The sequence below is a fragment of the Telopea speciosissima genome, chromosome 5, assembly GCF_018873765.1.
Source record: "Telopea speciosissima isolate NSW1024214 ecotype Mountain lineage chromosome 5, Tspe_v1, whole genome shotgun sequence".
Lineage (NCBI taxonomy): Eukaryota > Viridiplantae > Streptophyta > Magnoliopsida > Proteales > Proteaceae > Telopea > Telopea speciosissima.
Window position 1 is genome coordinate 60,897,861 of NC_057920.1, and position 16,405 is coordinate 60,914,265.

General features: G+C 42.5%; 1 protein-coding gene across 1 annotated transcript in view; it reads left to right on the forward strand.

Moving 5' to 3' along the window:
- Nucleotides 1-16,405, forward strand: part of LOC122662347 (rho GTPase-activating protein 7-like) — a 115,050-nt gene that overhangs the window by 57,669 nt on the left and 40,976 nt on the right. The window contains exon 13 of the mRNA XM_043857960.1: nt 4,838-4,922. Within this exon, the coding sequence (XP_043713895.1) occupies nt 4,838-4,922 (85 nt within the window). The remainder of the gene's footprint in view (nt 1-4,837; nt 4,923-16,405) is intronic.

A 16,405-nucleotide genomic window follows, 5' to 3' on the forward strand; every position in this document is an offset into this window, starting at 1 on the left:
AACCCCTTGTGAAAATAATGGTGTCATCTGCAAAAAGGCAATGGGAGATCCCCGGGCATCCCCTTGGCAGCCTGAAATAAGTTGCATGTCCCTCCACAAAAAGCTTCTTGATGCCTCTGTTGAGTGCCTCCTCCGCCAAAATGAAGAGAGCAGGAGATAAGGAATCCCCCTGTCTCACTCCCCTTGAAGACTTGAAAAAACCAGATTGACTGCCCCCTAACACTATAGAGAACCAACAGTTTTCCACAGTCTTCCTGAATCTTGATTAGGGTAATCCAAGCCTCACTAAAACCAAATCTGGAGAGGACCTGCCAAAGGAACTTCCACTCTAGGCAGTCATAGGCCTTCGCCATGTCCAGTTTTAGGATCACATTGCCCCCCGAGTCTTTCTGTTCGAGTCTTGAGCAACCTCCTAGACAATGGAAATATTATCATGGAGACACCTACCCTGCACAAAAGCGCCCTGCTCCTCTACCACTAAGGAGGGCAGCAACCCTGTAAGCCTGGAGACGACGATCTTGGCAATAATCTTATAAAAAAAATTACATAGGCTAATAGGACGGAGATCAGTCATTACGTCAGGGTTAACCTTCTTCGGAATAAGCACCACATTGGCAGAGGTAAAGCTTCTTGGGAGTGCTCCACCCTCAAAGAAATCCACCACAGCAGCCTAAACATCATTGCACACCACCTCCCAACAAGCCGTGAAGAAGTACCCCGAAAAGCCATCTGGGCCCGGTGCACTATCACTCGACAAGGAGAAAACCGCCCCCTTTACCTCCTCCAAAGAGGGGGTTATCAGAAGAGCAGAGTTTTCAGCTTCAGTCACCACCTTGGGGATCAAAGTCAGTGGCTCCTCATCAACTGAACATCCTTGCGAAGCAAATATTCCCGATAAGTAACGCACCGCCTCAGCTTGCACCCCATCAGGGTCAGAGATCCACTCTCCTTCCTCACCTTTTATTTTATTCACACTGCCCTGCCTTCTTCTAGCATTAACCATGGAGTGAAAAAATTTCGTGTTTCGATCCCCCTTCTTTAACCAAGTTATTCTGGATTTTTGCTTCCAGAAAATTTCTTCCTGAAGCAGAACCCCCTGCAAGACATCCCTGGCCTCCACAAGAGCTTCCCTGGCCTCATCATTGGCACTTAGGTTAAAAACCGCCTCCGCCCTGCTGACCGAGTCCTCAGCATCCCTAACCTTCTGATGCACATTGCGATAAACCTCCTTGTTCCATTTACGGAGCGCATAGCAAAGTCCTTTGAGCTTCAAGAATAGCACAGAGAGGGGCAAACCAAACACCGGTTTTTCCCACTGACTCTTAACAAAGTCAATAAATCCCGGGTGCAACAGCCACATCTGCTGGAATTTAAAGCTTGGGAGAGTACGGTTGCAAGTACCAGCAAAAGAGAGTCAGATCGGTGCATGGTCCAAACAGGTCCGATTAAAATGGGTAACCTCACACCGGGGAAATGCACCGATCCATGCCGTGTTCACCAAAAAACGATCCAACCTGGCCATGACCCTTCCTACACCTGTTTGGTTATTCGACCATTTAAACATATTACCTGCAAAACCAGCATCAAGAAGGCCAGCACCACTCACAAACTTCCCAAACTCCTCCAGAGACAACGAACAACCAGGTCTGCCACCCACTTTTTCCAAGGGGGACACAACAGTGTTAAAATCACCTCCCACCGCCCATGGGGAAGAAATGGACCTGGAAAAGAGTTCTAGCCTCTCCCGTACCTCCCTCCTCTCAATCACCGAACAAAGCCCATGGACAAAGGTGAGTAAAAACAACCCTGCACTGGCATTCATGCCTTCAAGCGTAACAAACTGACAGTGTTCCTCCACCACTTTAATCTGTAGAGAAGCCCTCCAAAAAACCCAAACCCTCTCCGTCGTAAGCACTGAATCCAAACCAATCCTTCTCATTACCACACGCGCCTTTGAAACTTGCGCTTTAGGCTCAGCAATAGCAACAATGTCCACCTTATGCTGACTTATTAAGGTTTTTCAGCCTCCTAGAGGTAGGCTTATTCCCGATACCCCGAGCATTCCAAAATAAACAACTCATTTGGAACCATTTGGCGCTATCAAACGATCTCATTGATCTCGTAACACGCCGTAAGGACCCCTCTCTCGCAGGTCACCCACGCTTGGCCTTCTTTATTTTCTTTCTCTTATACACCTGCGCCGCACTGAGAAACACGGGCCGAGGGGACTGCCGTTTCCTCGTGCGAGAACCTGCTGGTACCGAGATGGTACTTTCCTTGTCAAGCCTCTTTAACGTCCTGCTAATTCTTCCTTCAAGAGAAGCATTAAAGGACTTGAAACTTTCCATCACGGCCTCACGGTCTACTGTAGGCGTGGCAGCCAAAGCTGACACATGGAGGTCATCTTTGGTCCTCGTGGGCCCATACCTGTCTTCAAAAAAGGCAACGATTGATCGCCCACAGACTGTGAGCAGTGTAAAACCAAAGCGCAGCCCGCAGCATCCCCATCGTTCACTCCCGCAACCATCTCCAAGCCCAAACCACCAGGCGCAGTCAGCGCCACCTCCCTGCCATCCATGCTTCCTTCTGTCTTGGGAACTAAGCTGTCAGCCCTCACACAAGGTATCGCTCCCTCCTCCAGGGGCTGATGAGCCACCTCTTCACCTGCTTTCTCTGTCGCACCACGAACCCCTTCCTCACAGACACCATCGTCAGGCCGGCAGGTCGTGGTGAATCCTTCAATAGAACTAACCCCGTTTAGGCCCTCCTCAGCATCCAGCACACGCCGTGGACCAGCAACCTGCTGCACAGGCTTCCATCGTCCCCCTCTTCTCGCCAGAAGCCGACCAGTTGCAGGTTTTCTCTGACCCGACACAACACCACGCACCCCAGCGCCACCATGCGAGGGCCCCTCCCCCCTTGGAATAAACACCCCGTCGCTGTTCCTGTCCCCTGCGTCAACACCCACATTCGCAGCTCCTGAACCGATGATTCCTTGGGCACCATCCACTCCGGCAGAAACAGGGAGCTCAACAGGGAGCTCAACAGGGTGCTCAACGGCAAGATTTCTCCTCGTCGGTTTTCGGCAAGCCTCCCTTGAGTGACCAATCTTCGAGCAAGTCACAAAATAAGAAGGAAGTCTCTCATAGACTGCCTTCTGATGAAAACCCTCTGAACCACACCCTATCCACACCTTCGACGGCAGCGATGCCCTGAGATCCACCTCAATGCAAAACCTGGCCTCCACCGTTCGTGTACAATTAGCCGTTGCAACGTCCACCTTCAGAAATCTTCCTATCGTACCAGCAATTGACACCAAATAATTTCCTTGATAGAAATTAATAGGTAACCCTGGCAAGGACACCCAGACTGGCGCATATGGGGACTCCCAGCCTGAGATGAAATCTGACGTCCATTTCATAAAATGCAGCAGAAAACCCTGGACGTGAACCTGCTCTTTCAACCAGACCTTCACCTAATCTGCCTGGAGCGAGAAACGTAGGAGTATGTGTCGCGGGTCCAAAGCTGAAACGACAACATCCCCTTGCAGGAACAAGATCTTCTGCAGGTATTCTTTGATAAAAAAAACAGAGAAAGTTTACCGTAACTGCACTTAGCAATCAACGCAGTTGAAAATGCCCTCTCAGACAACTCCACTTCCTCCTTGGAGAAGAAGACCACTGGTTCACTAAAATAAGACGAGGGCTTCTTCACTTCTACGGTTCTACCGCGACAGGTGGAGACGCCAGCGACCTTGACACCATGGCAGCAAAAGAAACAACCGAGACCCCACCAGCACCATCCCCTAGACGAGGATCAGGGGGGGGCGCTCTTCCCAAGGAGGTGGAATCTCCATGACCTAAACTCCACGTGAAGAGAAAACCTAACGTGCACCTTGTAGTTAGGCAATGACGTTCCCATTAAATCACTATAGTTCTCAAAGCCAATGTTTAAAGAGTTGGATTTTTGAGTGAAAATGTCAAGTCATATAAAACAATAAGAAAATATTGGGTATGCTGTACTGATATTTGGCACATGTTATACAATGCGTGTGAAGTTGTTGGAAATACAATAGTTGTGGTAAGGCTTAGGTGATGATATTCTCATTAATCAATGTAGTTCAGAAAGACAAGGTTTAAAGTGTTGGGTTGCAAGGGTGAAAATGTCAACACAAATTTCGAAGACACTATTTTCCTATCGGGCATGTTGTGCTAATATTTGGGTCATGTTGAATATGTTATTCCATATTTTGTTCTTGTGGCAAATATATATTGAGGTTTCACTGAAATGATAGTGTATATGATACCTTATGTTTCTTCCTTTGCAAAGTCAAGAGAAGATTTTATTGGGAAAAAGATGGGGTGAATAACCAACTTTTTTTAAAGGAACCAAGTAGAATTGCAAGACCCAGTGGGGTAGGCCAAAGGACACCCAAGCCAACATGAAGGAGAGAAAAAAATTATAATCTCAAAACTAAGTTCTGATAGAGGAAAATAAGATCATGAACAGAGTTTGAGCCTCACTACTCCTACCTTATTAAGAGATATGCTATATCATCCACTGTTCTTGGCTTCCACTAGCACATGAAGTTCACATGAAAATAAAGTGTCTAATCGACCTAATAACATGCACAAACCTCACGGACCATCCTCAGTCCTCATGATAAGTTAACCATGCGGCTAAGTTACCTTTGCATAAAAATTTAGTAGAATTTTTAAATTTTATGTAAGAAATTGTTGGGAAGAACTTTTTTTCCCGCTAACTGGATTGCCTTTAAAAGATTTGGAAGTATGGTTATGTTATTTCTCATATTATTGGATTTTTCTATGCCTGTTAGGATCTGATCGTGGTGTTAGAATCAATACCATGCGTGCAGCAATAGCTGAAACTTTCCCAGAGCCAAATTGCCGCTTGTTGCAAAGGTATCTGGTGTATTTCTATCTAATGTACTTTTACTAGATTCCTATTTTAAGATAGTTGAAACTTTATTGTAACTTGCTTATTTTGATCCTTTGCATCCATTTTAATGAATTTCTTTGTTGTTAAGTTGATGCGTACCGATTCTAGTTGTAAAGGATGGAGAACAATGAACTACAGCCTTTCAGAAGGAAGAGGGCCCCAAATGAACTCAGAGAAGCCTACCTTTTAGAACAAAGCCCAAAAACAAAAGTTGGGTCAAATGTCATAACGGGATAGAGGGCTCACAACTTATCCCAGATCTTACCACCCTTTTTGCTTAGTGAGTTCATCCGCCAACTAATTGGCCAACCTCACATTCCATGGAACAGGCAATTCAATAACAAATTGAGGAGTCTGATGTGCCTAACGATATGGGAGAATCTCCAACGATCGTTCTCCATCCATTGAATAACATTATCTCAAACCCTCACTTGAATACCTAATCCAGAACAAACTGTAACCCAGTGGCGGAAAAATGTGATGTGCGAAGAAATGGTCCCCTCAACCCGGACAGTGTCCTGGAGAACATAACTGAATACACAAGGATTAAACCATGGTTTATCGAACACTTTGCTTCCTTCTACTGTTTCTGTATCTGTCTGATTTCTAAGGCCTGAGAATCTGAAACTAAAACTGAGAATGAGAAATCATTGAAATAGTACTCCTTCCAATCAATATTGAAGAAAATCATATTCAAAAACTTCCCATAACTTTTCAGAGTTGAAACTTAAAGTAATTTAAGAGGCCAAGAGAAGGAAGAAGATGAGAATGAGAGGTAAAAGGAGAAGAAGAATAAGAAGAGCAACTTGGGGAGAGAAATGATCCCTCTCCCCTATATTCATTCACTTGCTAATATTGTATGGGAAATTACATATATACCCACCATGCTAACATAAGCTAGCCTAGGGAGGTAAATGGGACAAAGCACACTACAAGACAATAAGGAAATAACAAAGGACCCTTCTTACATAAACTCTAACACTCCCTCTCAAGCTGGAGAATAAATGTCATACATTCCCAGCTTGCCCATAAGGGTAATGAACTAGTGAGAGAAGAGCCCTTTGGTGAAGATATCTGTCAACTGGTCGTCTATATTCACAAAAGGAGTGCAGATGTGGCCAAAGTCAATTTTCTCCTTAATGAAATGACGATCTACCTCAATGTGCTTTGTTCGGTCATGTTGCACAGTATTAACAGAACACGATGGGATGTAATGCTTGAGTGAGTAATGATCACCCCAAGCTCTTCTATTTATAATATTGAAAAGAGAAGACAGAATTACAAATAGGCGATGTGGGACTAAAACTTACATAACCGACTAAACAACTTAAGAATATAAAAGACAAATATACCCTTTCGGGTTTGACTACTCAACACTCCCCCTCAAGTTGGTCCATAGATATCACACATGCCCAACTTGACCAAATTAGGATGAAACACCTTTCCACTCAATCCTTTAGTGAGGACATTAGCAAGTTGATCACTTGACTTCACAAAAGGTATACAAATCTGTCTACTTTCCAACTTTTCCTTGATGAAGTGTTTGTCAATCTCCACATGCTTGGTACAATCATGTTGTATTGGATTGTGGGCAATGCTGATTGTTGCTTTGTTCTCATAGTACAACACCATTGGACGATGAACAGAACCACTAAGATCTTGGAGTAAACTTCGAAGCCATAATAACTCACAGATTCCTAGAGCCATAGCACGGAACTCTGCTTCAGTACTGGATCTTGCCACTGCATTCTGTTTTTTACTACGCCATGTGATAAGATTACCTCCAACAAACGTTCAATACCCTGAAGTAGATTTCCGATCAGGATTACCACCCTAGTCTTCATCTCTGTAAGCTTCAATACTAAGATGATCATGCGGGGAAGAGAGAATTCCTTTTCCTGGAGTTGACTTTAAGTAGTGGAGAATACGAAGAACAGCATCCATATGGTTGGAGTAGGGATCATGCATGAACTGACTGACAAGGCTTACCGCAAATGCAATGTCTGGTCTTGTGTGAGAGAGATAAATCAATTTTCCCACCAACTATTGATAACAGCCCTTATCAACGGGAGTACCATCTTTCTCTTGTAGACGAGTATTGGCTTCCAAAGGAGTATCACAAGGATGACAACCCAATAAACCAGTCTCTGACAGCAGCTTCAGAACATACTTCCTTTGGGAGAGAAATATGCCTTTGGAAGAATGAGCAACTTCAATCCCAAGGAAGTACCTTAGCTGTCCAAGATCCTTTATTTCAAATTCTCGTCCCAAGAAAAGTTCCAGTTTAGAAACTTCATCAGCATCATTACCAGTCACAACTATGTCGTCGACATAGATAATAAGAAGAGTGATCTTATCTTTGCAACGCTTGATGAACAATGTGTAGTCAGCATTACTCTGTTTGTACCCGACAGAGATCATGGCTCTATGGAATCTCCCAAACCAAGCCTGAGGAGATTGCTTCAACCCATACAATGTGCGCTTCAGTCTACAAGCCTTCCCATGAGTTTTTTCAGAAGAAAAACCTGGAGGAATCTCCATATAGACTTCTTCTTCCAGCTCCCTATGAAGAAAGGCATTTTTCACATCTAATTGGTGTAAGTCCCAGCCTAGATTAACAACATATAACAATAGGACTCGGATAGTATTCAATTTTGCAACTGGGGCAAAGATCTCCTGGTAGTTGATACCACAGGTTTGAGTAAACCCCTTAGCGACAAATCTGGCCTTGTATCTATCAACTGATCCATTCACCTTCTGCTTGACAACAAATACCCATTTACAGCCAACTGGTTTCTTACCTGAAGGAAGAACCACTAGCTCCCATGTCTCATTTTTGGATAAGGCTTTCATTTCCTTCATCATGGCTGCTTTCCATTTTGGATCTGCAATTGCCTCCTACCACTTCTGTGGAATAGAAATAGAGGACAGGGAAGATACAGAAGTGCGATATGAAGGAGATAAGGAGTCATATGAAACAACATGAGAGGTGGGATGTTGGGTATAAGACCTAATGCCTTTACGAACAGCAATAGGAAGATCAAGAGAAGGATCCTTACCAAGAGGTGGAGCAGTCTCTGGATCAAGTTCTGACGATTAGGGAAGAGGTACGGTAGTGGTGGTAGTCTCAACATGCTCTTGTTGCTGCTTTCGATTTCGGGTATAGACTGTATCAACAGGAATCTGACTCACAGGTCTATGCTCCCCTTGAGCAGGAACTAAAGTAGACGTCGGCTCCCCCTGGACAGCAGGCACTGAAGTAGATGTCGGCTCCCCCTGGACAACAGGCACATCTTCAAGGATAACTAGAACATGCTCCCCCTGAAGAGGTGGCTGAGAATAATAAGCCAATGATTCATGGAAGACAACGTCCATAGTCACCAGAGTACGCCTAGTGGGAGGGTGATAACATTTGTATCCCTTTTGAGTAGCGGAGTAGCCTAAAAAAATACACCGAATGCTACGAGGATCAAGCTTGCCATGAGGAAGATGATTGCGAGCATAACAGACAGCTAAATATTTTCGGTGGCACCACAAAAGAAGAACCTTGTAGGATGTCAACAGGAGCACGACCAGCGAGGACTGGAGTAGGCATGCGGTTGATGAGGTAGGCAGCGATGAGAATAGCATCACTCCAATATTGGGTAGGGACTTGCCATGCAAACATGATGGCCCGAGCAACCTCAAATGGTGACGATTCTTCCTTTTAGCCACTCCATTCTGAGCAGGAGTATCAACATAGCTTGTCTGATGAATTATCCCATTTTCAGCTAGATACATTTGGAACTGCCCCTCCATGTACTCTCTGCCATTATCACTTCGCAGAATTTTCAAAGATGCATTGAATTGGGTCTGAACCATATGGTGGAAGAGCTAAAAACAGCGAAAACCTTCACTCTTGTGCTGCATCATGTACACCCAGGTAGTATGAGTATAGCAGTCTATGAAGGAAACAAACCATCTAGAACCAGATATTGAAACACAACGAGAAGGTCCCCAAACATCCGTATGAACTAAAGCAAAAAGTGAAGTACTTCTTTTATTGGTGGAAGAATAACTAGAACGAGTCTGTTTGGCCAAAACACAAGCCTCACATAAAACTCATCCTTTTTACAACCTTTGACTAACTGAGAAAATAAAAAGGCTAAAGTTCAAAGAGGAGGATGCCCGAGTCGACAATGCCATAGGTGAAGATGAGGTGATGTGGCTGAATGTAACTGATGAACTGGAGATGGAGTCAATGGAAGTGAAGGTTGACCCGTATCGAGTAAGTAGAGACCACCATGTACCTTACCACCCCCAATCGTCATCCTTGTCACCAGATCCTGTATGACACAATGAGAAGAAAAAAAGGTTATTGCAGTTTAATTATTTAGTAAGACTACTAATTGAAAGAAGATTAGTAATGAAGGAACATGCAAAACGGAATTTAATGTAAGAGAAGGAGAACAACGAATGGATCCTTTTCCAGAGATAGGGGAAAGGGAACCATTAGCTACTCGAACTGTGTCGTTCCCAGAAGAGGAAAAATACTGGTGAAAAATATGGTAGGAACCAGTCAGGCAGTTATGTGCTCAGTTGCACCGGAGTCTATAATCCAGGGACTGGTAACAGCTGATGCACAATGATGATAGACTGGAAAACCTGAGGCAACGTCAGAACCAGAATGGGGTTGACACACGGAGGAGAATACATGTTTGGTGGCCTCCAAGTCTTCTTTACTAATAATGGCATTATCCATCAACTCGTGTGTGTTGACACACCCTAACAAAATGGGGTTGCTGAGAGGAAAAATCGCCATTTATTGGAGGTCATCCGTAGTCTCTTGTTTGGCATGCATGTTCCCAAGACCTTTTGGTTTGCCGCTTGTGTGGACACCCCTTAACAAAATGGGGTGACTGAAAGGAAAAATTGCCATTTGTTGGAAGTCACCAGAAGTCACCTATTTGGCATACATGTTCCAAAAACCTTTTGGTTTGAAGCTCTTCTTACTCCTTCCTTTTTAATCAATCGCACGCCCACTAAACTTTGAGCTCTAAATCCCCTTTAGACTTGTTGTCTCCTCAGACTTCTGCTTTTTCTCTTCCTCCCAGGTGTTTGGGTGTGTCTGCTATTTCCATGTCAACAAATGTGCTCGGTCTAAGCTTGACCCCAAGGAACTCAAATGTATTTTCCTTGGATATTCCTCCTCTAACAAGGGGTATAAGTGCTATCACCCCTCTTCTGAAAGTCGAAGGCGACTTTTCTCAAAAGATGTTACCTTCTTTGAATCTATACCTTTCTTTGCTTCTTCTCAATACCATCTTCAGGGGGAGAATAGTGGAAATGAAGAGGCTGTCTCTATCCCTTTCCTCCCACCTTTGCCTACTTCTCCATTTCTGTTTGATATTGGGAAACACAAAGAAGGGGCTGTTGTTGATATTGATACTCATTCCGGTGATGATGCTAGCAATGAAAAAGAAGGGGCCGTTGTTGAAAATGTTTCTAGTAATGAGAAAGATTACCATATTAAATACAAAAGAAGTGAAGGTTTGCATAATATAGGACAGAAGACTTGCCAAGAGCCCTCTTTGGATCCACATCCTGATATACATCCTCCTCAGTCAGGTAACATCTCTCCTCTTCCTTCTGATTTAGACCTTCCCATTGCTACTAGCAAAGGAAAGAGAGCTTGCACGAATCCTGTAGCCCAGTTTGTTTCCTATGATGCTCTCTCTTCTACAGGTGCTGCCTTCACTACTGCCCTCTCTTCTATTTCCATCCCAAAAAATGTCACTGAGGCCATGTCTTACCCAAAGTGGAAGCAAGCCATGTCTGAGGAAATGATGGCCCTTGAGAAGAAATTGTAGGTGAAACTACGGTCCTGGGATCAAGTCATGGGTCCCTAGGGAAACCAATTATAAATCAATTAGGGTATTACATGCCCTGGGTTAACCCATGGTCGTCCATGGGCATCCTATTTAAATTTTAGGGTTTCCCATGGTCGCCCATAGGAACCCTGGTGTATCCCAATTAGGGTTTGGTTAAATAAACAAATGCCCTGCCCTTCCCTTCTGTGTCCCATGCAATTATGGAACCAAAAAGAGATGCAGAAACTCATCTCTAAACTATCACATGGAAAGAGGGATCCATCCTACACCCGAATGCACAGCGTAAATAAATCGATTCTGGTCTTTTTCGCATCCCATGAATAATCAATAATTAATAACAAGAGGAATCAATGAAGAATTGCTAACTTGGTGAGCCTCAAGTGTTGCTCCTCCAATAGATAATGGTTCTTCCTCCAATGAGCGCTCCAAGTAAACAGACTGAACCTCCAATGGTGCTACCAAGGTTCTTTAAGCCAATCCAAGATGCTCTCCAATTCTTCAAGCACAAATCTGGGTTTCTAAAACCCTAACTCTCAATTGCAGTAGAGAGAAACAAGAAGAAGAAGAGATCACAAGAGGGAGAGAGAGAGACCAAAACGCAGACAAGAGGGGGCTAGGCAGAAAACGTAGAGCATGCCCCCTCTGCGTTTTCTGGTCCCCTTTTATAATGCTAGGGTTTAATTAAAAACCCTGAATGGATTAAGATTAATCCCTGTGAGAGTCTGACTCTCTCTCTTTGTTTGGCAGTTTTGTTTAAACTCGAAGTGCTTCTAAAAGGTGAAGAAGCAGAATCTAATAGGGAATGATTTAATTAGGTACTTTATTTAAATTTATGGATAATTACAATTTGCACCATATCCATTAATTAAATAAAGAACCAATTAATTTAGCAAATTCCAAATAACTCCCTACACAATAACAAATTATCATGTACAACCCCCCACACTAATCAACACCATCATTATGGAATCTAGGGCATGTACACTTGTACTGCCAAACCCCATTCCATAGTACATGTCCATATAAGAGTGTCTGTGCATCTGATCGGCTCCCGCAAAACTCAATAAAACACTTTGCCAAATAATCATATATAATCTATTATTTTATTTAAAATAGATTTTGCAAAAACCATTTCCAAAACGGCACTAGATCCAAATTCCGATCCGACCATACACAGACAATCTCAATCTTGGTCTTCCCCAATCGGGTAGTAGTGACCAGGTTGAGTAACTCCTTCACTCACAAAGTGTTCACGCATTCCCAGAACACCAGCTTTGACTCTCTTGAGTCTCAGTCATTGATGAACCAAAGAATGCGATCACACTTTGCAGTGATAGGGTTCCCTCAGGCAAAGGGTGTCGGTGACACATGTCTATACCTTCCTTCATTTGGCAATAATACATGAGGGAATCGACAAAGTGGATTCTTCGCCAATACACACATCAATCATGTCAGTACTCACATTCGTACCCTGACATCACATGTCTAGGCATACCCAATGCGACGACCATATGATAAGGGTGCCCAGCCCAAACCCTAGTCGTGATTACCATTTTAAGTAAACTTACGGACACATAATGCTCAAAAAGTTTATATTACATGTGATAATATTAAACTAAAATGCATAAAAGTTTAATACAAAGTAAAACCGGATTGAACCGGACCGAACCGGGTTTGATGGACACACAAGTCCAACAGAACTGTACTTGGAAACTGGTTGGTCTTCTCAGGGGGAGAGTTCCAGTTGGATGCAGATGGGTCTACACAGTCCAGTACCGATCAGATGGTACAGTTGAGAGATACAAGGCCCGGTTGGTGGCTAAAGGCTACAGTCAGGTATATGGGATCGATTATCAGGAGACATTTGTCCTGTAGCAAAGCACAACTCAATAAGAGTTCTTTTATCTTTGGTGGCTAATCAAGATTGGCCATTGTATCAGTTGGATGTGAAGAACGCTTTTCTCCATGGTGATCTGAAAGAGGAAGTGTACATGCAGACTTCAGCTAGCTTCAAGTGTCCCTCAGCTGAAGGGAAAGTGTGCTTGCTCAAGAAGGCACTATATGGTCTCTAGTAGTCCTTGAAAGCTTGGTTTGAGAGGTTTAGATAGGCCATTTTGAAAAATGGGTATTCCCAGAGCCAAGCTGACCACACTATATTTACCTGGCGAGGTAATGGTACCATCACAACCCTTATTGTCTATCTTGATGATATTGTAGTGACTGGAAATGATAGGGCTGAGATAGCTAGGCTGAAGACCTACTTAGCTCAATAGTTTGAGATTAAAGATTTGGGTCCCTTAAAGTACTTCTTGGGTATTGAAGTGTCAAGGTCTAAGAAGGGAATAAATATATGTCAAAGGAAGTTTGTCCTAAACTTGTTGAAAGAGACATGGATGTTGGGTTGCAAACCAGCAAATTCTCCTATTGATCAGAATCATAAGCTAGGAGAAGACTGTGGACCTTCACTTATTGATGCAGGGAAATACCAAAGGTTTGTAGGGAAATTGATTTATCTCTCTTTGACTCGCCCAGATATCACCTATGCAATTGGGGTGATGAGTCAGTTTATGCATGCCCCCAAGAGTGGGCACCTGGATGCTGTTTACTGGATCCTCAGATACTTGAAGTCCTCTCCAGGAAAAGGTCTCTTATATGCCATGAACAATCATTTGAGAAATGAAGGCTACATTGATGCTGCTTGGGCTGGTTCAGTTTCTGACAGACGATCTACATCTGGCTATTGTACTTTTGTGGGTGGGTAATATGGTCACATGGAGGAGTAAAAAGCAACCAGTTGTGGCTCAGTCAAGTGCAGAGGCAGAATTTAGAGCTATGGCTCATGGAGTATGTGAACTCCTATGGTTGAGACGGGTGGTCCAAGAGTTGGGATTTGATACTGAGGCACCTATGAGACTCTATTGTGATAACAAGGCTGCTTTTAGTATAGCACACAACCCTGTGCAACATGACAGAACAAAGCACATTGAAGTTGACAGACACTTCATCAAAGAAAAGATTGATTCTGGGTACATTTGTACTCCCTTTGTGAAGACCGGTGATCAATTGGCAGACATCTTCACCAAAGGACTTATTCCTCACTAGTTCAGTGCTCTTCTATGCAAGCTGGGAATGTACGACATTTATTCTCCAGCTTGAGGGGGAGTGTTAGAGTTTATGTTTTAGGGGTATTTTTGTAACTGACCATTGTATTGTGCCTTAAGTTGTATTTTGTTCTCTTGTTTCTTCTTTTTCCTTTTACCTCCCTAGGGAGCTATTTATCATTCCAGTAGTTGATTAATGAAGAATATAGGGGAGACAAATCAATTCTTTCTCCCATACAGTTGTGTTCATTTTTCTTCATCTTTCCTTCTCTCTTCTTCTCTTCTCCTCTTCTCCTCCTTCGCTTCTCTCTTCTCAGCCTCTACCTTCTTACTTCTTGTCTTGAATCAATCCTAGCTCATTTCTAACTACTTTCGGCTCAAAAGTATTCTCAAACATAATAGAGTAAAGCAATAAAGAGTCTCATTAAAATAATCACATAAGAATAGACTCCAAAACACCATATTAGTTTATTAAACAGTTACTTGAAATAAAACCAAAACAGAATTTTAAAACCCCATAACAGTATATGAAGCTAAAACAGTATTTTAAAACCCCATAACAGTATATGAAGCTAAAACAGAATTTAGAAGCCCATAACAGTATATGAAGCTAAAACAGAATTAAAAAAAAAATACAGCATAACAGTGTATTAAATGGTAACATGAGATGAAGCCAAACCGGAATAGAAAACAGTATAGCAGGGTATTAAATGATTTCATGAGATGAAGCCAAAACAAGGTATAAAAACAATATTAAACGGTTTCATAAGAATGAGGCCAAAACAGATTTTAAAGACAACATAACGTACCATTATAGATAGAGGTTTAACAATAGTATTAGAGTGGACTTCGAAACAGAAATTTTAAAATAACATTTCAGATATTTAGGTAATCTCAATTAGGACTGAGCCTAAAATAGATTTTTTTTGCATATAGCTCTAACCTGTTAAAGACCCTTTAATGTAGTCCTAGATAGGTAGGAGACCTACTAGGAGCCAAACAACAGGATCAAATAACAAAACGGACTGCTGGTTCGAATGGACAGCACTAGGATTTAGATCAATTCCTAGGGTTAGGGTTGGATATTGAGAAAGGGGTTTATAGGGTATTAATGGGCAGGTCTAGGGGGTCAATATAGTATAAAAAGGTTAAGGTTTGGATGAGTTTTGAAATTCTGCAATTTTGGGCAGAATTGAATTTTAGGTCAAAATTAGGGTTAAGTTAGGCTTAGGTTAGGGTTGTCTTATATGGTAATGATAGGCAGGTGTAGGGAAGTCTAATGGTATAGGTTTTATGATGTTTGAGTGAATGGAAGTAGGTTAGATGAGTTAGACAGCAAGATAAGGTTATTGGAGACAATTCCTAATGGAGGTAGGAGTAGGGGATTCTAGGGTTTAGGGTGGTGGGGGTTTGATGAAACTTGGATTGAGTGTCAAATAATGATGTAAGGGATGTATGCTGAAAGTTTGGTTTGAAACTAATGGACAGATTTGAAGTTATGGAGGAATCCTTGTTAGGGTAGGAGTGAGAAGAAGGTTTAAACAAAGTTCAGATTCAAACTTACTGGATTTGAAGAGATCTTCAATGGCAGTAGCTTCTCTAGATCTACAAGATGCAAGGAGATAAGTAGCAGCCATCCCGATCTTCACGATGCAAGGAGTCGATTGGAGATCCACCAATCCCTTCACCTTGATATTACTCACAAGGCACACTCACGATGGAGCAAAGGCAGCAACAAAGGCAGCAAGCATAAAGCTGAGTTTTTATTAATCAAATTTGTATTCAATGCTAGCCTCCCTTACAAACTTATATAGAAGACTCAAAAATAGACTTAGACACTAAAAAGGAATGGCCTAACCCTATCGCTAACCTATTAGGTAACTTAAACTGACTAGGAAACTAGAATACTAAAGGAAATAGACTCAAAACATGGCTGGACTTTTAGAGTCCTAATCCAGCCCAACTTACATCACATGACCACTTAAGTTGTCACATGACCACTTAACCAAGTCACATGATCCCTTAAATTGAACCAATTGGATGCAACCAATTTGAACCGGTTCAATTAAAAAACATAAGAATAAACTAAGTATTGGACTAATCCCGTATACAACCTATATACCCATATTGTAGGCCCATAAAAGTGGCCTATTACATTAGAAACCCATGGGATCAAAGGCCCAACATGTATGTAACCCAACCCTAGACTTATTTCTAAAGAAATAAGCCAATTTCTATGATGAACCTGCATCACCCTTAGCCTATGAACACCAAACCAAAACAAAACTAAGACAAGAACCTTAGTCTATTCAAATCTGAGTTTTTTTTTCAGACAATAACAAAAGAAAAGATAAGGAGCCTACCTCAAGCAAAGCCAACGTCCTCTTTCTTCTTCTCCTCAGCAGGGTTCTTCTTAGCCTTTCTCCGATCCTTTTCCAATCTCTTTAGCCCTCTCTTATTCTTGAAATTTTCTGG